This window comes from Aptenodytes patagonicus, chromosome Z, assembly GCF_965638725.1.
Source record: "Aptenodytes patagonicus chromosome Z, bAptPat1.pri.cur, whole genome shotgun sequence".
Lineage (NCBI taxonomy): Eukaryota > Metazoa > Chordata > Aves > Sphenisciformes > Spheniscidae > Aptenodytes > Aptenodytes patagonicus.
The window spans coordinates 5,656,882-5,684,359 of NC_134982.1; the positions used below are offsets into that span (position 1 = coordinate 5,656,882).

General features: G+C 48.0%; 1 protein-coding gene across 3 annotated transcripts in view; it reads right to left on the reverse strand.

The window, feature by feature from the left end:
- LOC143173226 (SET-binding protein-like) overlaps nt 1-26,890 on the reverse strand; it is a 260,506-nt gene extending 233,616 nt beyond the window's left edge. For all 3 annotated transcript variants that reach the window (XM_076363439.1, XM_076363438.1, XM_076363436.1), the window contains exons 1-2: nt 26,405-26,890; nt 9,387-10,047 (exon numbers count right to left, since the gene is read on the reverse strand). In XM_076363439.1, the coding sequence (XP_076219554.1) occupies nt 9,387-9,878 (492 nt within the window). In that variant the 5' untranslated portion in view covers nt 9,879-10,047; nt 26,405-26,890. The remainder of the gene's footprint in view (nt 1-9,386; nt 10,048-26,404) is intronic.
- Nucleotides 26,891-27,478: the final 588 nt, after the last annotated feature.

A 27,478-nucleotide genomic window follows, 5' to 3' on the forward strand; every position in this document is an offset into this window, starting at 1 on the left:
ATGTAGGGACCGTCCCTGCAGCTGAAAAGCCTTTGGTGGGAGGCAGAAATGAGGGCTGATCAAGCCCCTGTTAGTGCTGCTGCTCCCCAGTGGAAAAATATCTATCTGCCTCAGGTCTATTTTTCTTAGTCTTAAAGGTGAGCTTTCATCAAATTACCCAGCTGGGAATACAGCAGGTAAAATTTAGGTGAAGCTACCCAGGCCAGCACAATATTTTAGCATATACTGGGGTCTAGGGGAGACTACTGAAAAAAAAGTCCATTTAGAAATTACAGGGTAGGCTCTACCTTGAAGGCATGAGGAAATTATTCCCTACATATCCTCGTGGGAAATGCTTGCCAAGTGTGTTTCAGAAGTGCCTTTTCAGAGAAGGTGGGGAACCAGCGACATTGCCCCACGGTGAAGCAAGGGCATGATCAGTGGTGACACATCCAAGCGTCCACTGTTCATCCTTCTCCTGGTCGGACAGAGCCATCAGTGAGAAGAACAGGGCCGTGGTCTCTAGCTCATTTGCTTGTGCCACCGCATTCCTCTCGAGAGCATTGGGCAAGGCAAAATTACCCGCAAATCCCCTCTGGGCTGATTCTCATCTTTCAGCCAGAGAGCGGCTCACATGAAGTTAAGATGCTGCGAAGTGCTGAAATTCCTCAATGAACCACCCAGGTTTATAGTGGTAGAGTTGTTGTAACACTGATGTCAATAAAAGATACCATCTCTCTCTACAAACCTTGCCACCCAGGTGAGACAGAGAGCCATGAGAAACTGATGAGAAGATAATGAGTCCTCCAGTAAATATTCCTCATTTGACTCTTACTACATTTTAGGGTTTACAGACCAGAAGGGACTATTAAAGGCATCTAGATCAACTGATTGCACGCCAGCTCCAAAACGCCACCCCCCCTCATTTCCGCATCAAGTCCTAACTCTTCTTTGAGATAGATTTTATTTTTAAGCTACCAGTGAAGATGCAGAGAGTTAATAATTTTGAAACAAATTCACCAGTTTCAATGACAAGTAGAAGAGGACTGGCTTCCAGAAGGGCTGTGCGCCCAACACCTGAAGATCAGGCCACCACCTGGGAGACTCAGTTGTGTCATGGCTAAGCAACCGCAGCACAATGAAAAAGGCCCAAGTGTTACCCTGGCCTGCGACAGGTTCCTTGAGTGAGTCACTTAATCTCATTACTCCATTTCACATACTGTACTAAGAGACAAGATTATTTCATTTCTCCTCCTTTTATTTCTGCAGAGCTTGTGATCTTGCAGGAGGACAGGCTGTCACGATGCCTTCATACAGGACTCACCACAGTAGACACCAATGTGCAATAGGAACATGAGACACGTCGTAAAACGAGTATGGTAGAGACACACACAGTTCTGCAACCACAGCTGCAGTTGACTGTCCATCTTGAATGACCATGTCCTCATCTTCAGCAGTGCTATCTTCCACAGTGGCCACAGTCCAAGCCACATCTCAAATACGCAACCTCATTTCTGTAGTAAGACACCTTAGCCCTTCCGCTGTCCCTTTCACCGCTAGCCCACAGCTCTAGCAAAAAAAGAAGATAATAACAAGGTGTTTTGCTTGACACCACCCTGGAGAAGCAGAATTTTTACCAGGCTGACCATCCTACTTGGAAGCAGTGTCCTGCTACTGGTGCATGCAGCATGATTTGAGAATCCCTCTCCTGATAGCAACCGTCTGCAGCTCGGAGTCCAAATATAATCATGATGTAGAAATAGCACTTCATGTCCTGAAATGAAGGAGCCAACAGCCACTGGTCTAATTCACGTTAGAGGTCATGGCAAGAAATGGAAAATAATGCTCTTGCGAAAACACAGCTAACTGGACTTGTCCTCGAGGGTCACGTATCAAATGGAATCATTTTAAGGTTCAAGAGTTGGAAAAGTCTCAGCGTTAAAAACCAAAACAATGCATGTTTACTTTGGATATTTTTAGACTGGTTTCCTAAGGAAACAAGGCTAACATGATCACACTGTGTTTGTGTGCCTGTGAACGCACACAAAACTCTTTGCCTGCCTGCATGATCCTCTGCTTAATGTTTTTGGAATATTTTGACTGATTTTGATCAAATTTGACATAAGAACAGAAATCTTTGAGATACAGTATTCAAAAAAGTTTTGTTCAAATTGTTTGCTGGCCAGAAGAAAGGGACCCCTGAGGGGCTCCCAAAGAGGGCTTGGACAGCAAGTTCACTCATCATTAGACACCAGAGAAGCCACATAAGAGGAAAGTGGTCAGAAACCAACTTTCACAAGTTTCAGTGCTCCTAAAAAAAGAAAAAAAAGACAAGCTGAGGGCACCAGATGAAGCTCCTCTTTCCATTCAAATGAATTCAAGATGAGTCCATCACACAGTCCCACTGACTATGCAAGGAAACGTGGGCAGAGAGAAGCCCATCTGGGAATGAAGCATGTGAAGAATTAAACCTGACCTGAGCGGGTTAGCTGGGTGTACATGTGTGTGTGAAAAAGGGATTGAAGGTGAAAAAGGGATTGAAGATGAAAAAGCTGGAGGTGAATCAGAAGGTATCTGTGGTCAGGCATGCCTGGAAGGAGAGAAGAGGGAGCGCTGCATGCAAAAGTTGATGCTGGAGGAACGTGAGCATGTGCATGAAGGACCGACACCCCTGTGCATCTCAAAACCTCTGCAAATGAAGACACGACCAGTACAGAGGTTTGCAGCTCTGGGTGCACGTGCCAGTGCGTTGCATCTCCAGCACATCTCTGTTAGCCTGGAGGCCACAGTGCTTTCGAAACACAACCAGCACGCACTAACTTGGCCAAGTCTTTACAAGGCTGCCCGGAGCAGCACCCGTCCCCTCCCACGGTTCGGTGGTTGGGGACTGCGGGACCTCCAGCTGCCCCCCAGCTTCCCTGCACTGGTCCCAGTTGCTTCCCTGCAGCATCTCCTCAACCCCAAAACCAGGACTGGGGACATTTTGTCACAGTTTGAAAAAAAGAGGCACAGCACGAGCAAACAAGGAAATGTCACAGAGGGCCATCGAAATTCAGCTGTGGGAGTGACTGCTGCAAAACAAAACCTGTCCTCGACACAGACGGCCTCCTCAAGCCCTAGTCATATGGCAGCTAATCAAATACAGCAAGTCTTCCTCATTTGGCATTCCACGTTAAGCGGTAAAAGCCTGCTTAGATTTCCCCAGCCCATCCCTTCACTGCCAGACATTTGCTTCTTTAAGAAATACTTGACTACATGCAAAAAAAGAAGTCACAATTCTTTGGGAGCAGACAGACAGTGAGGGATGGGCATCAGCTGGCTCAGACAGAGCACCGAGCTGGAAAAGAAACTCTGCCTTATTCCTGTCACAAGATATCCATGGCACAGGCGGACACTGTTCCAGCAGGCTTTGGAAAAGGAGAAGGAAGGGTAAGAGCTGGTATCCAGCCCTTCCTGCTCTTCACAGGGAGGACTGAGCCTCCTTCAGGAGGGACCAGCCTCCTCCAGGTGACTAGGTGGGGGCCCAAGAGGACTCAGCTCCCAGTCTGGACACCTCAGGTGTCTTCAAGGACCAAGATGAACCTGGGCTTGAGTGGTTCTCAGCTCACAGCAAAACTGGCTTCTTAAGCTCTGAAGTTTTTACAAAGAAATTCATTCCTGCTCTCTTTTTGGGGTGAGCCCGAGGTAGTTGTGGTGGGAGGGCACCAAACCGCAGCTGTTTCATTTGTGCCTTCAACAATGCGATAGAAAAACAAGCTAACCAAAAAGAAACCTGGGATGAATATCAAAGAGCTGAGTTTGTGTAGCTTTGCACCCATACGTTTGTGTAGAAAGACTGTAAAAACACCAGGAGCCTTGTGCCTGTTAGAGCAGCTCTGAATTGGTCTTTCAGCTGCTCAAAAGCCAGTTTCACCTTAAACACAACTAGAAGATGACTTCCCCACTGTGCTGGCACTTCTGGGGCTCTACCACTATTCCATAACCTGGGCAGAGGCTGAGGTCTGCATTGCTGGCGTGAGCTTCAGGTTCCTGCCACCAGCATCATTTAGAGCAGCCTCAACGCTTTGCTAAGCAAGAGTGGGGACCAAACCAGCACAGAAACACAGGTCCAGGCTGAAGGGGCCATGGAGGCTCCATCCTTTGCAAAAAAAAAAAAAGAAAAAAAGAAAAAGAAGCTGTAAATCAAAGCCTGCCACTTCAAGCAGGTACCACCACAAATGCACAAGTGCCTTCTCCTCCTTGCTAAGGCGCACGCAGCACAGGGAGCAAGCAATTCCATCAACTCCCCAAGCCACATTTGGGATCGCAACAGGAAGAGCTGACTCAGAGGACATCTCACACGGGGATGCCCTTAGCAAAAAGGAATAAACATGCACTATGAGCAATTGGATGATCATGCACACAAATCACCGGGGAGAGGAGTCCGGCACGGGGGTAATCCAACAAGAGCTGTGGATGCACATGAGAACCTGGAGGGAAAGTGCAATGTGCAGTCAGCGATGCAAAGAAGGGGGAAGGAGAGGGGGGGAAGCGTTCACGATCTTCTGGAAGAAGGAGGGGTACAAAGGGAAAGCATGCGAATGAGAGAGTCCTCAAGGAAAGGCGAATCGCAGGAGAAAGTTGCATGTGTGGGGCAGAGGAAAGGAAGACCATGAATTGAATTTCAAGGGAAAAAGTGCTAGAATCGCTTCCTGCAGAGAAATGGCAAATACCTACAGGAACTCAAAGGAAAAAAAAAACGTTGCAAAAAAATCCAAGGGTAGAGTTTCCTCTGACTGCACAGAAGGAAGCTTTACTTCCAATTGACTTGCTGCCGCTTATCTCTCAGCAATAAAATGCATTCACCCATCCCAAGCTCTCAAAAAAACCCAGTGCAATAATAATTACAAAAAAAAGAGTTTACATCCTCCGAAGCAGGACATTATGCATATGATGGAAGCTCCAAAGAAACTTTGTCAGGCTATGCTTAAAGAAAGAAGGGGGTGGAAAATGAAGCGTTTGCAGACACAAGAAAATAGACAGAGCAGCAAATGCAGGGAAGGGGGGGAAAAAAAAAAGAAATAAAACAAAACCAGGGAAATACTGCTCATCTGGGCCTTGTTAAATGCTATATGACAGGCAGGGAATGCTGATGGATTGCTTCATTGCATTTGGTGCCACGCTTTCGGTGCCTTTCCAGACTGACAGCATGTTTCCTTATCAGAAGGAAAAGGCACCTTTAGTGATGCTGAGGACGCTGGACTCGAGCAACCCTGCTGCAGGTGGGAGAGCAGCGGCTGCAGGGCTTGCCAACATGCCAGCGGGACATCCTTTGGGCTCCTGGCTTTTTTCTTCCCTCCCTCTCCAATCAGACTAAATGAAATGGAGCCATTTGCGGGTTTAGAAGTGGCAAGGGTTCATCCCACTCCATCCCCAGGTGCCAAAGGGTTGAAATAAGAGCAAATGCTTACAGCACTTTCCAATTGCTGCACAAGCGGCTGCACGGACAGCCCAAGCTACAATTCACCTTCCGAGCAGCTGCAGGAAAGGGGTTAGGAAACTACCTTCACTTTTATTTTCAAGAAGGGGAAGCTGATGTGAAACTTGGCATGGTCACAACTTAAAAGAAACCCCAAAAGTTGTTGGGTTGCAGCCAAGCATTCAAGCCGGCAGAGCAGAGGTTCCCAACGCTGATTCTCTCTCACCTCCTGCCTCCCTCCCCGCTCCGGGGCACCAGCAACCGTACCCAGCAAGATCCTCTCCTGGATTCCCTCCCCTCCCATTCATGATCGCATAACATCCCCGGGGCGATTGCTCACACGGAAAAGCAACACGAGGAAAGTATTTAATGTATGTTTACGTCTTTTAATATAGTGTAGCAGCTGGAACCAAAGGAAAAAAAAAAAAAACAAGCCTCGGCACATGAGCAGCGTGGCTCTCCACAGAGCCCCCTTCTAATCACTGCCGCTCCCTGGATCACAGCTTTAAAAATCAGGCACTAGCCCCTATTGCCTAATTAGCAGAGTAGTGGAAAGCTTAGGAACAGACATATCTTCTTCCTCCCTAAGTGGTCACTGAATAAATGCTATATCCCCAGTTCACAGCCCCTTTTTACATTGCTGGCATTACCAGTCCTTTGTGTACCCACATGCTGTTACTTAAATTGCTTCCATGTTTTCATTACTTGCCCTCTGTGCTGTGTGTATTGAAACTCCTGCAAGAATGCTGAAGTGGTATTTCAAAGCACTGGGGACGACTGGAGATGCGGCTGAAATTATTATGCAACAAACTTTAGTGATTTTTCAAGTCCCGATAGAGTTTGCTCCTCCTCAAGGGGAAAGACAAATTCAGGTGCTACTCCATGAGGTGCAGGGCAACCGCTCCCACCCACCAGAGACACCAGCATGGCTCTTGCAGCTCAGGTTATGGTCAGCTCTCCATCCTTATATACGGGTCTGCGGGGCCTGTATATGTGCCCTGCATCCATAAGCGAGGTGGTAAACTCAGATAATGATGCCGCTCCCATGTGCAAAGGAAAATGTGTACATTGGGCCAAACTCTCCTGGCAAAAATTCACGGAGGACAGTGGAGTGATGCCAGCTGAAGATCTGCCCCACTGGTTTAAACGCATAGTTCCCTGCTGCTGCTGGTAGCTGCTTTTCTGGAGTTTGTGCTGATTAAAGCAACAGGCAATCAAACAGCTTAACTCTGAAATATCAAAATCGCCAGAATCATTTAAGTGTGACAATCACTTTTTTTTTTAACCAGTACCGCAGCTCTCAGCGGTTCTGCAAGTACATGCAGAAGGTGCCTGTGTGCTCCTCTCTCCCAGGGAATCCCACAGGTGGACCAGACAGCTTCAGCTCCATTTAAGTTTCAACGTGCTGTTTCCTCGTAACTATCTTCCCAAAAAAATCTCCGTAACTGCCATGAGACACATGCATCAGCCACGAAAGCAATCGTGCTGCCAGCACTGGAACCCTTCTCCTACTGATTTCCAACCTCCCTTTCCTGTAGTGCCTTTCATCACCCCTTGATACGAGATGTTTGCAGCCAAGGCCTGATCCTGCAACCCGCGAGCTAAGAGGCAATCATGTGCGAAATCCCTTTGGCTGCAGAGATGCAGGATATTTACCATCCTGGGGAGGCAGGCTGCAGGTCTCCGGGCATCAAACCCCTTGACATCTCAGCACCGGGGTCCTCCCGATCCCTGCTGGGGACTTCTCTGCCACGGCCCCAGCTCAGCAGCTGCCACGCGGCAGCCGTTGGGTGTTATGCTAATGGATGCGCCAGTGCGGCGGCCCTCTCCCCATCTGCTCAGAGCATCCACCTGCTGGTTTCTTTTTTTTTGTTGTTTTGTTTTCTTTTAATGGCCAGATTAGGCCAGTGCTGTCCCCAAGCGCTTCCAGCCTGCGCATAGGGTGTGAACACAGCACCAGCCAGCTCGGACCTCACAGCACAAGCGTAAGCTGGATGCAGCCACGTTTGGGCCATGATCCGCTTCTTTCAAACTCCTTATCTTTCTGCAGTTAAAGTCTCACCCTGAGCATAACTACACTACAAGGTGCTTTTTTTGTTGTTGTTGGGGTTGGGCTTTTTGCACATAGTTTCCTTATAGTTAGCTTTATTTATTTAACCTTTTTAGATGGCCACATGGAGGAATGAACATGCCTTCCGTACCTGTCTGACTGGGTGATAAATAGAAATGAAAGCTCCGATTTCTAAGCAGTCATAGTCTCCACAGTCTGTGCATGGTAGGCAGTGGTTTGCAAGGTTGTTTTTTTTTTTCCTCCCTGCACAGCCATGGAGGGATTGTTTGCGACACCTTTCCTGTCACCGAGCATGGTCTCACACAATCGCCAGTTCCCCTGGGACCTCTACAAGTATTCAGGGAGGAAAAGGGAGTGGAAATAAGACATTGCTCAGTGTTAAGAAGACAGCCCATCCTTCTCAATAGGTGGGAAAATCTCTTCTCAGTGTATTACCAGGCCAAACCTCTGCTGTGTTAAAAAGACCTATTTTTTTCCTGCACATGGAGTATGCCATTTAGCAGGATTCTAAGAAAAAAATCCCTTCCATTTTGGTCTTTTTTTCAAGTTCAGCTTCTAAGAGAAGTACTCTCAGAGTGAGCAATGTTAATCTCCCTGGGCTCTGCCTTGAGTCAGTGGGAAATGTTGATGCTTCAAAAAGTGATTTAGAGTTATCAGATTTTTGGTCTAAGTCAGTCTGCCAAGGAGACTGTCTCCAGGGAGAGCCGTTGGCAATTAGCCTCCTCAAGGCTTAAAAGTAGCCCTGTGAGCATCCATCATGTGTATAAGGTATGGGAGAAGTGGGGACCTTCTGCACAGCGAGGGATCCAAGCTGCATGAGCAGGAAAGCCAAGTCACCCTCGAGCTCTAATCAGTGGATGTCTTCATCCCAGATGAATTTGTCCAGGTTTTGGATATAGTCATGAGTCTTTCATCAAATCTGGGTTCCTGTCTGAGCTCATCATGGTGCCCACATGTTGCCAAGGAGGCAGAGGTGAAGTATTTGTACTGTGATAAAGCCTCAACCCGACCAAAGCTCTTTTGTCTAACGCCTAGGACAGAAAACGCCTCTACACTCAAAATAACATGAGGAGTCACCAGGTGTCCCTCCCCCCACCAGTGCTGCTTAAAACACCTGAACTAAATTTGTTTTAAAGACTAAGTATAGGGCACATTACTGAAAAATCAAGCCAACAGCAAAACAAAAGGGTGCTCCTGAAAACAGCTCATATAAAGAAAGGATTTTCTTTCTTTTCCCCTCCATCTTCCTCTCCTTGACTAAATGGAAAAAAGATCAATTTTTACCCAAACTTAAAAGTACCAAGAGTTTCTCTCCAGAAGGATATTTCAAGAAAATGATATGCATTTGGAAGAAAATGAGACTTATAATGGAAGTATTTTCTGAAGCATTACTATAGTGTTGCTAGCACAATGCTGTAATCAAGAATAATGGAGCCCTTCGCCCAGCATACAGGTATGGATTCAATTGTTCACCATGCACATACCTGTATTTTAAAAATGTAGTCAAAAGCTTTAACTGCCAAAAGGCTCGAGCATTAGCGCTCAGACACAAAGCAGTTTAGAAGTGGGCTCCTTCATTTATCACTCATGTAATGATTAATCTTAAATCTCAATTACGCACAAAAATAGAAGAGGCCCAGCTGAACTTTTGATCCCTTCCGAGCTGGTTCCTCTGAAGGATAGTTCAAGTTCATCCCTGCAGCGTACCCGGCAGCGCAGGATGATACCCGCTCTGTATTACCTCCTCCGTGGCCAAGCGGGGCTTTGCAAACCTTGCAACGGTTATGCCTCGGACACAAACTGTTTGAGCAGGTTTAATCCTATCCTCTCCCTCTGCTTTCAGGAGAAAGGAGAAATACAGGAAAGAATAGGACTTACCTTCTTTTTGGAGTGTGATCTGTCATCCTCTTTAGCTGCTTTGCTATTTTTCCCAGCTCTGGAAAGCTTCTGCTCCCCAGACTGCTTGATGGTGATTTTGATCTCGGGAGGGCAAATATAGTTCTCCAAGTTCTTTGGGGGCTTCTTAGCTCTCTTGGTGGTCTGGATCTTTAGTTTTAAACTCCCCTCCGTGAAGTTAGCCTCCTTGATGGAAAATTCCTGCTCCTCCAGGCCATCTCCTGCCACCCATTTCTCGCTGTCCGCATTGGAAGTGGAATCCACGTCTCTCCCAGAACCCAGCTCATCCTCTTCCTCGGGCTCCAGCCTCTCGCCGCTCACCGGGATCCCTTTCCCCGAGCCCGCCGCAGGCAGCATTGTCTCCCCCGCGCAGCCGGAGGCAGGCGGAGGCTTCGCGGAGGTGATGGCGGCTGGCAGAAAGTCTGCCTCGCCTCCCCTTTGCCGGGAGCTGCCCAAAGTCTCCCTGGGCTCCATAGCAATACCACAACGCCCTGGAGTTTTATCAGAGGGGAGGGGAGCACGGGAGGGGATGCGGAGAGCAAGGGCAGGTACGATCCCAGGGAACGAATGGTAACTGTTTGCCGAATTCAACGTCCCGATCGCCCAGAGGCTGCAAGGAGCTTAGAAGAGACCAAATCTGCCACTGTCAAAAGAAAGGAGAAGAAAAAAAGGAAGTTAGCATGCGCACACGTATCGAACGCAAGTCTGGAGATGACTGAAACAGGGCACGTTTGGGCTTCCCCTGCAGCATCTCAGGGGCCTTCCCTGAAGCGAAATGGGAGCCAAGACCGGCTGGCATTTCTGAGGGCTGGATCTGGTATTGCAAACCAAGGAACAATAGCCACAGGTATTGCTAAATTGATGAAAATGGATATATATAAAAAACCAAAATTGGTGTATAAATGCAAACACCTTCAGCTCTGGACTTGGGAAATAAATGAGGGGGTAACCAGCTCTCCACCCCCATGAACCTCCTCGTTACTTTAAAGTGCTCGTTGTCACAGGGCTTTTTAGAGGGGAAAAAAAAAATAGAGGCATACGCTTGCCTCAGGTTAAACAATAACCCAGTGATCAGAGCACAGAAAACATGGTGTTGCCCTATGAATCAGTCAGAAGAGTTTCAAACTCCCTATTTCCCCACTTTCCAGGTGAGACAGAGATGCCCTCAGCTGCCAGCTATTCTGGACTCTGCTTTGGATTAATTATTCATTACACACGAGGCCAGGCACACACTGTCTGCAGCCCAAGATGCTCCCTGGGATGCTGGAAGTACAGGAGGATCCACCTGGGTCTCTTGCAGGGCGTATCAGGGACCTGCGTATTGAGGGCAATAGAGGAAAGCTAAACTCAATGTTTTCCAGAGTTCCTCATGCCCTTGGGTACCATTGCTCTGCAGCAAAGACTGTGCTCTCATCCTTTCAAATGTGGACTTTCTTTAAAACATAGCAGATCGAACCTTTTGAGGTGGAAGCACTCATATTCAGTCCCTTACAAAGTCTCAGCCAAAGTTAGTGGGAGAAGCTGTGAATGTTCAACTGAGGCAAAAGACTTAACCACCCAATGACATAGAAAGGCTAAACCAAATACCAAACATTTGGTTAAAAAAAAAAAAAAAGAAATACTCGTAGGGTGTTTTTAAAGGTGTTGAGGTGGTTTCATACACCCTCCCTAAAATCCCCCATATAGCCACTGCCCAACACGGCAAGCCAGTTTAGGCTACAAAGTTAGCAGAAGAATATCTCAGAGAGAAACAAAGATATTTTCTGCTACTTTAGCAGAAACAGCTCCCTGGTGGGTCAGAGGAGTATCACTTCTGGCATACGGAGAAGGAAACAAGAAGGCACTGCCAGGAGTAGGTGCTGGGGGTGCAGACCTACTCCTTCAGCAGTAGCTCCCTGCTAGATTAGCTCTGCTATGCTGCCAAACCCCACCCCTCGACCAACTGCAAGCGAGATCTGAGCACAGCCAGGGATTTCCCAGGTCATTCTTAGTAGCAATAAACCGTAAAGGAGAAACAAAAATGATCTTGCTACCTATCACCAAATCATAACAGCATTATCAGTGTAGAATTCTCTACTTTAAAGCACAGGACACCAAGAAAAATCACATGTCCTTGTACCACTGACTTCTTTCTGCTTTTCAAAAATACCTTGCACAAGCTTAAAATTCAAAAAGAAGTAATAACAAGCACCTTTTATTAGTTATATATCTATCCATATTTCCACTGGAGCATGGCCATGGGTCACTTGTCTGACCCTGGCACATATGGCTACTAATGGAAAGTCCTAAGCACCCTAGAGCTCCATGAAATCATTGGGTGATCTCCACCCAGGTCCCAGCAGACACAAATTCAAATAAAGCTCCCATAAATAGTGCAAGCTGACAGCCCGAGGGAAAAAAAAAAAGAAAAAAAAAAAAAAAGAAAGAACTATCATGGAGCCTGAACTGCCATCTGGCCTTAGAGGTGGTTTCTGTAGCTCATAGTAGATAGAAGTACACCATAAAAACACTTATGTTTAAGTTGCACACCTTCTGGCAATAAGGAGGAGACTCATTTCCCAGAGCTGCTGCCACTGGTCTCATTTAAGGTGATCTTGAAGAACTAACAGACCCAAGGTCTCCTGCACACCCGCCTTGACTCACCCTGCAGTCAGCAAGTCTCTCTATTTCACCACCTGTGAAACAAGGATAACGCTTACCTCCTTCAAACCCATTGTAGGGTGGGTTAGTTAATGCCCTTAAATAGTTTTGAGCCCAAGTGTTTACCATGCGGTAGTTGCTAATTACTAACGCAATTAGTACATTAAAGCCACCCAGTTGCAAGAGGCTGCTCCACCTAATTGATCAACCTTGCACCTTGCCTCTCCTTTGTGCCTATGGAGGTGATGGGAGTCTGGGTTACCTTCCTCTTCCAACCGGTCCAATCAAAAAAAAAAGGCCGTCCTATTTATCTGCCATTTCACATTGTTAATCTCCTTGGAGAGGGACGCAATGTACACACACTCCTGGGCTGCAACACAAACACAAGGTGGTAAAAGCTCGGCGGTGCAGCATTCCAGGGAGTTACTGCTCTGGTATGCACGCATGTACAATGGGCACTCTGTGCTGGCCTCCACCCACAGGCTTTTAACCTCTCTCGCTGCTGGTAAAAAAAGAGAAGGCTTCTGGCAGACAGCAACTAGCTCAGCAGGCAGGGCAGCAGGATGAGTCCGCAGCCACCAAAGGTGCAGGGAAGGGACCACAGCCGCCGGCATAATGAACCAACGCACTTGGGACCCTATGCTGAATGGGAGTTGAAATAAAACTCATGGCTCCGAGCTTGGAAGGGTCTTTCAGGTTTTAAGTCATTGGGTAATGTTTTATGGAGGGTGAATAAGAAGCCAGGTTTCTGCTCCAAAGTCTGGTTGCAGGTCTTGGACCCAAGCTCTGGGTCATGATGTCCAAACACTCATCCCTGCTTGGCCATGTGCCTCCAGGTCAGTAGAAACAAGCAACAGATGAATAAAGTCATTGCATTACACCAGTGTCAGGTGAGTTCATGCCAAATCCACCTTAAAATCCCACTTAAAAATATTGGCCTCCTGTTCTGCCGAGAGCCTGCAGATGATGATATCACCAGACCCGCAGGTAGCAACAAATAACCCTGTGCTGAAACGCCACCGCACAGAATTAACTGGGTCATTGTTTTAGGTATCTCCTTACTCTCCTCCAGGGTTAATAGTTAAATGACTTGGGTGCAGGGACATTATACTCGTCTTTCTTGTTCGGGCAGGCTACCTGCGCTTTGACTAATTAGGAAACCTCACTTCAGGCTTCTGAACGCGTAACCTCTTTTGGAAACCTCCCCATCTCCCCTCTCCAGACTGTCTGCGAGCAGAAGTGCTGAAGGGACGGCGATCAACGCTTTTCCTTTAGCAGCTCTTCTGCCTTAGCTGGCAATGTGCAGATCTGGAAATCTAGGGAGGAAGCGGATTTTCCAGGAGACCTCTAGCTCTATTTGAAACACCCGAGAGATGGGGGCTGTCTAGACTTTTAAGTGCTCACCCAAACTGCCCTTCCAAGCCTCTGAGGCTCACCAGCATCAAGTCCCATTCAATAAGCAACTACAGAGGCTTTTTACCATCCAAATTAAGCTCCCGGAGGAAAGTGTTACCACTAGCAGGCTTCCTGCAGTCAAGTTAAATTTGAGGAGGATAATTCACAGGTGAATGACAACAAATTTCACAGAAGTTGGCATTAGCTCTTAATTAGGGAGAGATTCACGCTTCCTCTGATAAGTACTGAGAAATAATCAAACGCCTGCGTGCTTAGCCTTGCTACGGCTGCTCACATGTTTCTTATCAGCTCCTCTGGGCACCTCAAACACACTTCTGGAGGCAAAGGCCTGAAGTACAAGACCTCCCTTTGGGTCATACTAGATGCCTCCCATTAAGGGTTCTGAATACGATCCCTTCTCCTGCCTCAGGCAACTACTCATGCTTGCAAGTATTCAGATGCCAGGGCTATAAAGTGATTAAACTGAAAATTTGCTGAGGACAAAACCAGAGGTGAGAGCCTACAGCGGGAGGGGGGAGGGGGAGAAATCCACCTATTTGGGATTCTCTATGAACTGAAAGTGGGTATAACACTTGGCATGGCTTTTGCCCTGTGTACAGGAGCAACCACATTAGTAACAAGCGAATGCTGATTAGACAAATGCAAGCAAGCCAGGTTCAGCTGCCCAGCGTTTGTGCTGCTGCTCTGATTTGTGCAAGCACTGGGAGCACTAGCAGAGAGCTCAGAGCAATTTTAAAAGATGCTGCCCAAATCCCACAGTACGCTAATCCCAGCCATGCCTGTAGCTACTGAGACCCCTTTCGTTTTATCCATAGAGACCAAAATGCTTTAGGATGAAAAAGAAAAAAATTCTGTTGAACAGGTTCAAGTGAGGGTAAACTGAGGCACGAGTCTGAGAGTGTCATAGTGAACGTGAAGTGGAGCCCACACCTTCTCGAACCCCACGTCTGTCATGTTGCCTTTGGATCTCGCGTTCTCTCATGTGACGTACAGTTAAATCCCTAATCCCTGCAAAATATCAGAAAACCTGGAAGCCTCTTTACACTCCATCTTTTTAAAACCATTCACCACAAAGCACTAGAGACTATACAGCAATATTTAATGATGAGATATCACCTTTCACTCCAAAGACTCCCGGGTTGCTTCCTCGATTATATATGCCACCACTGAAATGCAGCTGCCTCTGGGGCAGAGGCCAATGGACAACCCACATTACACCCGAGGGAAAGTTTTGGTCAGAAACCGGCTTTTATGAGAAGTGTCAGTGAAACTTCAGAATCCATCATGGGACATAAAAACCCAACAGCCTGGCATGCAGCAAGCTGCACTGAACTCAGTTAACCCACATTAGGAATACAATAAGAAAAAAATCTCCAACCTATTTCATCATTATTGCTTTGCAAAAAACCTAGGAATTTCAAGCGCGGTTGTGGTCGCGGTCTGTGCACTGCCAGATCACCAGCAGCACAAGTTTGATGCAGATCAGGAACAGGCATCTGATCACATGTCTATCAAATGGACCAGAGCACATAAGATGGGGGTTAAGACTTTCTTCATGTCGACTTAAAGGCAGTTCCAGAGGATGGGTAAAACTTGTGAGCCCATAAAGCCAGCGTGGTGCAGACAAGTGACATAGTATGATGCAATACAAAGTCTGCGGAGATAAAATTAAGCCACTGCAATTTTTTTTTTAATAAATTTGAACCAGGAGAATGAGTTTATACTGGATCAGTATCATGCCCCAGTAGCGTATTTAATCTGCTGCTCAGAGCCCTAGAGCTAGATTTATCTCATTTTTGGACCACAGCCTTAGTTACTTCCTGTGGCCATGATACCCTGAAAGAACAACCTAGTTTTGGCAGGGAGCTGGAAAAATGACTGTGACAGCTATTTTCCGTCCACACTATAGATCCCATAGGAAACACGCTCTCCCTTTCACCCGCCTTGCGTCAATCAGGACAGAAACGAGGCAGAAGGACTTCCCCTTCAAGCAAAACAAATTAACATCCTCTCTTAATAAAGAATTGGAGATGGCCTGGTGGTGTCTAAATCCCAGCTGGGCACAACCCTGACCATCCTGCCCTAGGTGACCCTACCCTGAGCAGTGTAGTGGACTGGATGATCTCCAGAGGTCCTTCCAACCCCAGACATTCTGTGCTTCTATGATGTATTTTTTGGTCTCTCTCCAGTGCTGGTCTCTCTACTGCATGACAACATCAAGCACGCTGCTAAAATTCCCATCTATAAGATATACCTGGATATAGGCACGTATAAAATAGATGTGAATATACAATAGATACAGTACAAGATCCTCAACTGATAGGAATAACTGCGAGTGGAATGACGATATGTAAATGCCTGTAATCTGTAGATTACCTATAAAAATAACTAACTAACTAACTAAGGCATGTGATTTATTAATAGAGTGAGTTAGTTGCACAGGGGGTTACACAGAAGAAAGGTGGTTCCTCTCCGTGTGGTCCCTCTGCCTCCAACACTGCTTTCGTTCCGGTCCTTCCACCTCTGCCTCTGATTTTGCATGGGTTATGTGAGGGCTTTCTCTGAAGGGAAGGGATGCAAGCTCTCCCAGGTGTGGTCCATCCACATGAAAACAAGGATCAAGGATTAATGGCTGTTACCAGAACAGCAGCAGAACATAATCTTCACTCGTTTCCATCGGATTGCCCTGAATCTAAATGCCCTCTGCACCTCCACCAGTGTGACTGGCTCTGCCTCGGCATGCCCAAGCGTTGCGAAGGGAGCCAGGAAAAGCCACACTGGAGGGGAAAAGACAAGATAACCCAAAGATCTCTCACAGCCAGATGAGGCTGCAAGCACCCCTCCCAAGATAAAGAGACAGAAATAAATGAAAGCCTAAGCTTATCCATAATTATGGAGGCATGTAAGTGTGCACATTACACACGTGTGTATCTGTCTTCTTAACGTAGAGACATTAAGAGTAGATTATGGAATCATATTTGACTCCATAATTAGGTTTGAGACTCCATAATTAGATCAGATAGTCACCTTTCTATGTAACTAACTAACTATCGTACAGCGCTGAGGGGAGGGCCAACTGAATGATTAAACAACTGACACAGCCATAAATCACAAGGCCCATAAGAGCAATACTGCCCAAGGTACAGCTGTGCAAACAGCCAGCCTAGCAAAGCACCCATCTGCAGTAGGAGGAGAGGTGCCCATCATGTTGCCCAAGGACTTTTACAAGCTCCTGCCTAAGAACTGTGCCAAGATTTTATAAACCTGCTCACTCATAACCTAAAGCTGTATCTGGGTGTCGGGGAAGGGAGTACGGTCATCAGACCTGTAAACGCCTCCTCACGCTGACTTCTGGTCTCTAAAGGACCAATCTCATCCCACTTGTGCCCTCCGAGACAAACGCTGCTGCAGGACTGCTATAAAGCCGGGCTCCGTTCACTGGATTTACATCTCTGAATCAAGGACTAGTGTTTGATCCCCAATGAAATCAAGAGTTAATGTGCCATTTTTACGCATCACCCTTGTGAAGATTAGGCCTCCGGGACACTAGAAAACAGAATAAGATGCCAACTGTGCTCCAGCTCATTACGACAGAAAGAGCCAAGCCAGCAGATTTGCCTACGTCAGGTCAACACCAGGTTGCTGAGCTCCCAGACCAAGCATCATCACTTTTGGTGTGATGTACAATCAAAGGTGACTCCTGAGACGATCCAAGAGAATACCCCGAGCAGTCTGCTGGGTGCAGCATTGTGCGCCACTACAAGGATAAAACTTATTTCATTAACAACAGCCATAAAACTTTTTTGGGAAAAGTGTCAACATGCACAAGAAGGGGACTTCAAATGCTTACTCCGTTCTAGCCAGCTCTTGCCAAGCGCACCATCCTGGAGGTAGCGGCAGCCACTCCAGGCTACAAATGGAAAGTTTTATGGGTATTTAGGGAAAGGTTATTGGCACAGAGACCAGCCACAGAAAGCAAAACCCTGCACAATTCCATCATCTGTGTTACCAAACTTTCCTAGATCGACTCTGCTCTTGGAGAGCTGCCATCAGACACGGCAGCCTCCTTCTAACACCGTTGTGGTAGGGCAATAATCTGTCCTTCTCCCTCTGATCAAACATTTCCCTCTGCACCCTGAAACGTGTGGAAAATGATTTCTCTATATAAATCATTAACGAGAGGTTTGTTTTTATTTACTGTTGCTGCCACGGGACTCCTCCTTCCTCCTTTTCTTTTTTTTCTTCCCTCCTCCATTATTTCATTTTCGCTTGCACAAGTGCCAAATACACCAGCTTTCCCTCCCTTCAGGAAAAACAAATAAATAAAGAAAATAAAACAACACATCTGATAGGGAATGCACCAGGTCTTGGCTCGGCATCCATTCCTCAGAGCCGTAAGTGATGGCACAAGGAGGACCAAAAAGGCTTCGGTCCAGGATCTATCCTGTGCCCAGTCTAGAAGCTGTACAAACAACACATCCCATATTACTCAATTCTGCATGCTTCAAATGAGACTAGGAATAAGAAAGGTTGGATTTTGTCCATGCAGGCTTGCACTGTGTGTTTCCATGCTGAGTAAGCAGTGGTGTCTTGCTTGGTGCCGTATAATGTATCAAGCATCCCCAGCATCAAGGGGGGACTGTGGGAAAATAGGGCATATAAAGGGCATGCAAGAAGAAGAGCAATAATTTGGGGTATTTAGAGGAAGGCATTGAGACTGCTTTGCCTTGCAGAATATATCAGTCTTTCGGCTTTGAGCGAGGAAAGAGTGTCTGGGTCAGCAAAACAATACCCTTAAAACCTCATGGATTGCAGAAGAACAAGCAGGAGGCAAAAGCAGTGCAGGACACAGGTGGATGCGGCTGGATGCGCGCAGGATAAAGAGCAGCCCACGGTGCCGGGACAGCGACGTCAAGAGGCATAAACTTTAGTCGGGAGCGTGCCAGTGGGAAGACCTGAGGCCAGGAATAAAGGCAAGATAACCGACAGCTGCTATGGGCAAAGGAAAGGAGTAGCTTCGCCTTTAATGAGGCTGAAGAGGAAGCGGTTACAGAAGTGCTGGGAGAAGTTGAGTCAGATGGGAGATAAGAGCCTGCTGAGTACCTGCACGCCCGAAAGGCCTCTCCAGCTGAACTACTTCATTGTGCTCTTTGTGCGGCATTGCAGACATCGGACTCTCTCCGAGGTGGCAAATAGGATCAGGAGCACCAGATTCACGATTCAAATCTCTATTCAAGCAGGACCAGGACTTTGGATTGTTATTCCCTTGTAACACCACTGACTTCAGAGGGATGTTAAAGGTTGGGAGGGGGTCAGAATTTGGGGCAATCCAAGGTCAAGTCAGTCATGGGTGCCCCCTCTCTCCATTGATGACATACGGGTCTCTGTCTCCTGAGTCCTTCACTTAGGTCCCAGCCAAGCAAAATTTGGTCTGTGGGCTCTGATGGGTCAAGGAACCCCTGAACTAAGGCATCCATACTGCTGCTCCCCAGCTGGAGATGAATGTGGGTTTGAATAGGGCCCCAGTCCCTACCTAGAACCACGCTGCAGCTTATTGTTATTTTAATTGTTGCTCACTCTATTTTTTTTGGAGGTTTTCCTCAAGGGCCCTGGGAGGTCTGTTCACCAAGCTAAGCCTGAAGAAAATGTTCTGGCCTGAAAGCCACACTTAAAAGGAAACATGTTTTAAGAGCAGATGTGTCTTCATCTCTGATAAAAGGATGGAGGTGCAGGACCTATGTTTCTGTGACTACCTCCCATGACACAGAACTGGGATCTAATAGCAAATGCCATTTATGACACTTATCCAGCAGGATTTGCAGGGACAGTGCTGCTTTCTTTAAGCCAACAGACTAAAAGATCTTGATTGACTTTAGAATGCCTACAATGACACTTTTAATTTGTCATGGCTTCAGAAACCATGACCTCAATTTTTTGGTCCCCCTCACGCACCAGAAGAAGACAGAGGCCTTCAACAAGCCCTATGTTTATATCCATTTATCAGCTCAAAGTCCGGCAGGTTAGACTGCTGCCCTGTTTAAAAGCATGTAGTTACAATAATTTAAAAGGGAAAAGTGTTTCCTCTTCTTCTCCCACCCTCGCTTTTTCTGAATAAATTGGGGGGAAAAAAAGGAACAACTGACAGCTGGAGAGAATTTACTCAACCTTTCAGGAAGAAAATTGCCATCAAGCAAAGAGAAAGCATGACATTTTTCAGCCCATTAGGTGAAGGTTTATGGAAGTTACAAGGATGTGAATATATGGGTTAATATTTTAAACTGTTTTGCAACCTTAGGAATAATGGATGTGTATAATAACAGTTTGCCCAGATGCTTGCTATAATACTTTGCATGTATACAATCCTGTTCAAACACTTACTAAACTCCCCCAGTTAAGCTTCACGTCTCTGATCCCTTCTGAAAAAGAACTGAAGAATTCGGTAGAGAATTATTCCCCCGTACAGAATTCTATTGAATCCCCACTATAGAGCTCCATAGGAAGGCTTTAGAGAGAAAAAGAAAAAAAAAAAAGAAAAAAAAAAAAGAAATGAAAAGAAAAAACTACGGGAAGGATTTCCTTGTCTAGCAAACTAATAGGATTTCGGAGGAGTATTGGTGGAAACCTCATTGCATTCTCCAAAGCCAAAAATTTAGCAAGACTCAAGGAGAGGTAGGCGTGGATCACAGCATCGCTCCAGAATACGCTGGGTCTGGAAACACACAGGGAAGTTAGGCCAGTCTCCAAGTCTTAGAAATCACATCAGTAGGATATTCAGGATATGTGGATTCATATGGAGGAAAGACATGCCTGTAACGACTTGCAGCTTGACCTCTGGTTTGAGTATCATCATTTTCTCCCTTCCATCTTAAAACCAACTTCCCCATCTGCTAAAATACCGGGACAGAAACAGAATGATTCATTGTATACATATATATCTCTCTGTTTTAAAGGTTAAGGCTAACAAAAATTTCAAAGTAACGTAAAACCTCAAGCTTCCGATCTTTAACCCATCTCTAATTTTGAGGTATTTAAGTGAGTCCTGGGTTACCCCATGCTTGCCTACCGCACATTCTTCTGAACAGCTTTCCCAAGCACTATTACAGGAGATACCGTACTACAGTAGAGGAAACTTTGCTCTCATCGCTGCCACATTCATAGAGCCCTTAACTGCCCAGGACTGCACAGCAACCCTCACAGAAACAGGAATTCACTCCTTCAGAGGCAATGAGAAGCTGTCACCCCACAACGGCATTTAGCCACAACCCTAGCACCCCACTCTGCCAGGCATTTGCATCCCAGTATATCACATACTGCACAGCCGAGCCTTGGGCCATGCTGTGCTCTGGCACTCACTGGAGCCAGTCAGAGCCTTGCCACCACCTTCTGACCTCACGTTTGCATGGAAATTAGTCTCCTCCGGCACGGCTTTTCCGCACATTGAGCTTGCTTTCAAAGAAGTGCATCAGACTCACCAGCCCTACATAGGGAGGACAACTCAGGCTCATCCTTACCACCTGCACAACTCCTTTTTTCCCTGCAAGACCCCTGTGCTGGTTGGACACGTACACGAGCCCCACCACTGTCCCCACCCGTAAGCAAGAGTAAACCTGACCCTGGGATCTGTGAGCAGCACCGGTGACTGTATTCCCAAAGCACTACTCTGGCCACCTTCCTGTTTTGTCATCCGTGTTTCAGCCCCATCACTTTCCCCTTCACGTCTGAAGTCAACAGGGCCATCGTCATACATGATGACACATGGGGTCGGTGGACAGGCAGCCGGGCAAAGATCGTAGAGATACAGAGGCCTGAGACCTTGCAAAGATCCCCAGCTAGACTGGGAAGTAAACTAGAGCTGTAAAGATCATAATCAAGCCTGGATCAAATCCTCCCAATCCTCGGGGTGTTTGAGGTCCAGAGTTTCTATTTGGCCTTTTAGAGAGAGAGGTGACTAACCTGAGAACTCTTCAACGTTTTCAATTTCATAAGAGACAACAAATGCCTAAATGAAATAATGTCAGAAGATTGCTCTTCATATCCAGCTGCCCCACAGCTTACAGTAAAAGCTCATCATTCTGTTTGGGCAATCTGTGCTGCAAAGTGAATCCAACTCCAAAAGGACAAAATAGCCCCTAACTCTGCTCCCTCTCAAGAGCTAATAAACAGAAATTACCACCCCCTACTTCCTTCACACATTTCCTCAGCTCTGAAAGGCAAGCTGCATTATTTTCTGACTGCTTTTATTCAATTTAAGAAATTATTTTGCCTTCCTTTTTTTTTTTGCCCCCACCTATTTATCCCCCTCGCTTCGCTCTCTCTGTGACCAGTTAAACGTGAATGCAGAATCCGGGTGCCTGTTGGGGAGCTGCACTTGTTCCCAGCGTCCAGCAGATCTGTAAGGACGTCCAAAGACACAATGAACTTTTGAAGCCACATCAAGTGAAGCCTTCACATTGGGAGAAGGAGAAAGAAACCATCTCTAAGGGTTTGAGTGCACCTCAGAAGCAACTGTGCTAACAAGCGCTTGCAACCTGATTTTGTGCCCGTATCAGAAAGCAAAGCAGTCCCAACCTCGAAAGTTTGGAAATCGTTTTCAGATCTGGCAGTCCCTGCAGGCTAAAACCTGGAGTTGAGGGATTTTAAAGCCTATCTTTAATCAAGATGACAATTTCCTAAAAGGATGAGTCATTTTATTTCCTCAACAATAATGATGGGAAAGGAAACTCTTTTTTTTTTTTTATCAAGTTGGAAAGAGAGAAAGTAACGAGAACAGAACCTATAATAGCAGCAAAACCAGTCCCAGTAGAAACCACAAGCCCTGCAGCAAAACACTGGGAACTTTCTCCGCTAAAGTTCTCCCACAGACTCCCGCCTTTCTTGCTAGGCTTTGGACTAGCTCTAAACCTTGGATCGCTGCTGCTCTAAAAGTGCCTGGACTTCCCAGCAACGAGGCTAGACTTTGCCATAGGTTTCATCTGATCACCTTCTTTTTTTTTTTTTTTGTTCACATATTTGATGCCCTTCTCTCATCATCAACTGCATGCTTAATTGCGGCACTTAACACTCTCAAAACCCCTGCGTGCCTGCATGTTATGGTAGGCAAAAATGACACGCTGAATTCTCTGAACATGGCTTAAATCCTATTCAGTTGGCCCTACTGTGGGCCATGCATCATGGAGCACATTTTGGCAGTTATTAATGCTGCCTTTCAACATCATCGCGGACCCACAGATCACAGATACTCCAGAGATGGGTAGTTAACGGGGAGCAAGAAAGACCGCCTAGGCATATGGTTAAACAAATCAGTCATCAATTCACTGGGAGAGCTTTCATTTCCATCACAGCAATCTGTTGGATCCCAGAACTGTTTTTACGTGGTTCATTAGACAATAGCCTTTCTTGCTACTAGTTGGGTCAAGAGTCAAAATTGCTGTGTAATTGCAAGTCTCCGAGCACAAGGCAAGAGTTTTTCAGTCCTGGAGGGTGTTGTCCAAAGGGGAAAGAAAACAGAAGGGAAAGATTATGTGTGAGCAATTGAGCCCTACTGAGAGGGCAAAAAAAGTCACTGAAACTGGGATTAGCCAAATCTTGTAACGGAAAACAAGATTCCTGTTGGTAAGCTGGCACTTACACCTAAGACATGTGTGTGCTGGGGAAAAGGAGCTCAAAGGATGGGTCAAAACAGACTGGAAGAGGAGATTAAGCAGCATCCGAAGCCAAAAAATGATGGTTGGACCTTCTGAAGCATTTAACCCCTTGAGTTAATTAACCACGTGGCAACAGCAGTTATTAAAAAAGAACAGTTCCCAACTTAATCAAAGTACATTATTGGAAATGATACTGAGGAACCTCAGTAGAGAAACCCAGTAAATATCGACTCAAGCTAAATAGCTCAGTTATGATTATTATTAATAATAAATCATGGCCACTGTTTCTTTTGTTTGCCAACAACTAGCATAGTTTATGGCTCTGCACAAACCTAACACACCATTTTATTACATTTCAGAGAGTGCATCCTCCTAAAATGATAATGTGTTAATAATCTATGCTGGGCTCTTTGGCAGGAACCAAAGAGCTCAAACAACTTGAAATAACATCAGCAAAAAATTATTTATTCCCCATCCCTACTTGCAGAGAAAACAGAGGCTTTCTTGGCTCAGTTACTTCTCAATAGATTTCTGGTTTCAATTAAAACTTTGAGTCTGAGAAGTTAAAAAAAAACACGAAGCCAATAAGAGATGGAAGAGAAGTCTCCATTCACTGAGTGTTTCTGCTTCCCCCCCCCCCACACTTTTACATAACCCTTCGGAGCTAAAAGCAGAGATTAAAGTACAACTACATTGTTTGGAGGGGTTTTTCTCCTTTCAGCTAAAAAACAAATGGAGATAAAAAAAAGTTTCTCCTTTGAGTGGAAGTAGGTTCAGACTGAGGGGAGCAATCTCGGCGAAGGCCGAGGAAGCGCAGGAAGGTGTGCGTGAAGCAGCCGCTTGCGCATTTTCCCCGATAGGCATTTTTTCTCCTGTCTACGATAAAAGGTCCTAGACACTTGTTTCCTCAGGTTCGTGCTATCGCTGCCTAACGTTAGACGGCCGATTATATCATTACTGTAGCCTGCACCAAGTTAGTCCTGGCTGCAGGGGCTGTCGGATCAATAATTGTTCCCATTTGGGTCCATAATATTCAACACGGGATTGGATTTGCCAGCAGTCCTTTACCCCTGAAATCCTCCTGTCAATACGAAAAGGATCAAATTACTTTCCCTGACAGCAGAGGACTAGCAGGCTCAGCGCTTTGCTCGCCTCGCACATCCTCTGCGGTTTGACAGATGGACATATAAGGCAACGCGGTGGGTGCCCCCCCCCCCCGGCCCGGCCCGGCCCGGCCCGGCCCGGCCCCGGCAGGACCACCGCGGCCCGGCGGCTAATGAAACACCTCCGCTCGCGGGGGGGGAGAAACCCTGCCCGGCTCCCCCCTGCACCCCCTGCACCCCCCCCACCCCCCCCACCTCCCTCCCCGCCGGCCGCATTTGCTTGCGGCGGACTCCTCCCAGTGCCCAGCTCGGCTCGCCCTGCTCGCGGCGGCCGCCGGCCCGCACCCCCGGCCCGGGGAGGGGGCACCCCCGCCCCACGGCACCGGGACGGGTGGGCAGCGGCCCCCCCCCCCCCGCCCCCAGCAGCCTGCCCACGTCCGTGTCCCCCCCCCCCCCCCCCCCCGCCATGCACATCCTCCTCCCCCGCGGGGAAGCCCCCTGCACCTCCCCTTGCAAACCCTCCCGGGGCCGGGGGACCTGCCCGCCGGGGGGGGGGTGGCCGGGCCGGGTCCCCACCCCCGCAGGCGGCCGCTCCCCGGGTCCGGCTCCCGGCGGCGAAATGCCCTTTTAGCATCAGGCGTCAGGCCCGAGATTATCAGTGCCGTTTATTTGAAGCGGAAACGAATCGGAAATCCTTCTCTCAACTGCCTTTTTAGACACATAAATACACACAGGCAGGGGCAGGCAGCGCAGGGGACCGCCGGTGCCCGGTGTGATGCGCGCACACACACACACACACTCACGCACGCTCACACACACACACACACACACACACACACACTCTCACACCGGGAAGGAAAGGCGGGAGGGGGCCCCCGCTTCGCCGGAGGGACCTGATCTCCCACTGCCCGCCGGGGAGACCCGGCGAGGAAGGGGGTGGGTGGGTGGGGGGAGTGTGTGTGTGCGTGTGTGAGCGTGTGTGTGAGCGTGAGTGCGTGTGCACGGAGGTGGGCAGGGAGCCTTGCGCCAGGGCTGGAGTTGACAATAGCCGCCCGCGGCTGCAGGCTGCGTTTTGCCCCCCGCAATACAAACAGCCACCCCCCCCCTCTACCCCCCCCCCCCCCCCCGATAATATCGGCGATATTCAAACCAACCAAAGCTGAACTCCGCTTCCACCCGGGGGTGGGGAGAGGGGCCACCGGGGTCCCGGGGGCGGCAATCACCGGCTTATTAATAACCATTATTAACGCGCCTCACTTCGCCGCCGAGCAGGGGGGGGAGCGGGGGGGTCCCGCATTGCCAATTACTCCCCCCCCCTTCTCCACCCCCCACCCCCCACCCCCCCCCACTCCTTTCCTCCTGCAAATAGCCGCTTTTCGGGGCTGCGTGTCCTTTTCAATGTCAAAACAAGCGCGGGGCCGCGGCGGCCGCCCCGGGGCAGCGGCGCTCCCCCCCCCGCCCCGCTCCCCCCCCCCCCCCCCCCTCCGCGCCCGGTACCGCCGCGGACCCCCGCGCCCACGCACACACACTCACACACACACTCACACACTCACAGACACACACACACACACACACACACACACACACACACACACACACATCCCCATAAGGTTACAATGTTGCTCTCTAGCTCCACTTAACCTGCAATTTACGAAACGGGGGGGGGAGGGTGGGGGGGGTGGTGTCTCCCCCTTCTCCTTTCCACACGCACACACATAGCTGCCACCTACCCCCGGCACCGTCGGGGAAACACATACAGGCTACCAAAGGGGGGGGGGGTGGAGGGGTATAAGGGGGGGGTAAATACATTATGCAAACTCCTAAAAAAATTGCAACCCCTTCCCAGCTGCACGGTCTTACCCCCCCAACCACACACATACACACACCCCCCCCAGCCACAAAGCACGGGGAGGGAAGGGGTCGGAGGGGGAGAGGAGGACTCGCATGCATTGCACAGCGGAGAAATATTCCCCCCTCAAAAAAAATAAATAAAGCCCTTTCCGCGCCATTGCAAAGTCACAACACGAAAAAAAAGGAGACGACATTAACTTTTGCATGCAAAGGGAAAAAGGGGGGGGGGAGGGAAAAGAGAGAGGGGTAAGACCCTCCCGCAATCCGGATCACCAAGACAGACCTTTCCTCGATGGCTCGGGTTTTTTGTCGCTTTTTTTTTTTTTTTTTTTTTTTTTTTACTAACCCATATCCCCAAAACGGCAGCGGGGGCTTCTTAGCAGCTTCCTCTTCTTCTTCTTTCTTCCTCCTCCTCCTCCTCCTCCTCCTCCTCCTCCTCCCTCGGATTCCCCCCTTCTTGTCTCTTCTCTTTTAGATCCCGGTTTCAATCCCTCGCCACAGCCCCCAAAGGTGCTTTTGCTTGTGTTGCGGCAAACCCATGGCGGTGTTCATCTGTCAGATTAGGGGAGCGCACGGCCGCGCAGCACACGCAGAGCGGAGAGGGAGGAGGGCGGGGGGGGAGGAGAGAAGGCACCCGGGGAGAGGGAGATGGACGGACAGACAGACAGACGGATAGATAGCTCGATAGATAAATGATAGATAGATAAATAGAGCGAGATAGAGCGAGAAGGGGGGAAAATGGCGTCTTGGAAGCCGGAATCCCGGAGTAAATCAAATTAACACGCAACACCCAGAGCAGTCCCGGCTAATTTTAGCAGGATCCAAAATAAAATGAAAAGGAAAAGGGGGGTGGGAAGGAGGAGAAGGAGGAAGGGGGGGGGTGAAAGAAAGGGGGGGGGGGGAGGAGGGGAAAAAAAAACCGGGGAGAGGGAAAAAAAAAAAAAAAAAGAAAAAATCAATGCACTGGATAAAATCCTGGATTTGAAATCGATGGAGCTTGTCTCTGTCTCTCTGTCTCTCTCGCTTTTCCTTTTCTTTTCCTTCTTTTTTTTTTTTTTTGGAGGGGGGCTTTTTTTGCTTTCTGTTTGTTGTTGTTGGTTGTTTGGGGGCCTTTTGAAGGGGGGTGAGGGGGGAAGCGTTTTCGGTTTTGCTTTTCCCGGCGAGGAGTTTAAAAAAAAAAAAAAAGAAAAAAAAGAAAGAAAGAAAAAAAAAAAACAAAACCGAAAAGAAAGAAAGAGCAAAACCCCGCGACGAGAAAAGGGCTGCTTTGGCGGCGAGGAAGCTCTTCCCTTTATTCCGGCTCTCGTCTCCGGAGCGGGCCCGTGCTGGTGCCGGAGCTCCGGCGGGCTGCGGGGCTGCGGCCGCCCGCTCCCCCCGCCGCGCCGCGCCGCCCCGCGCCGCCCCACGCCGCTCCGCGCCG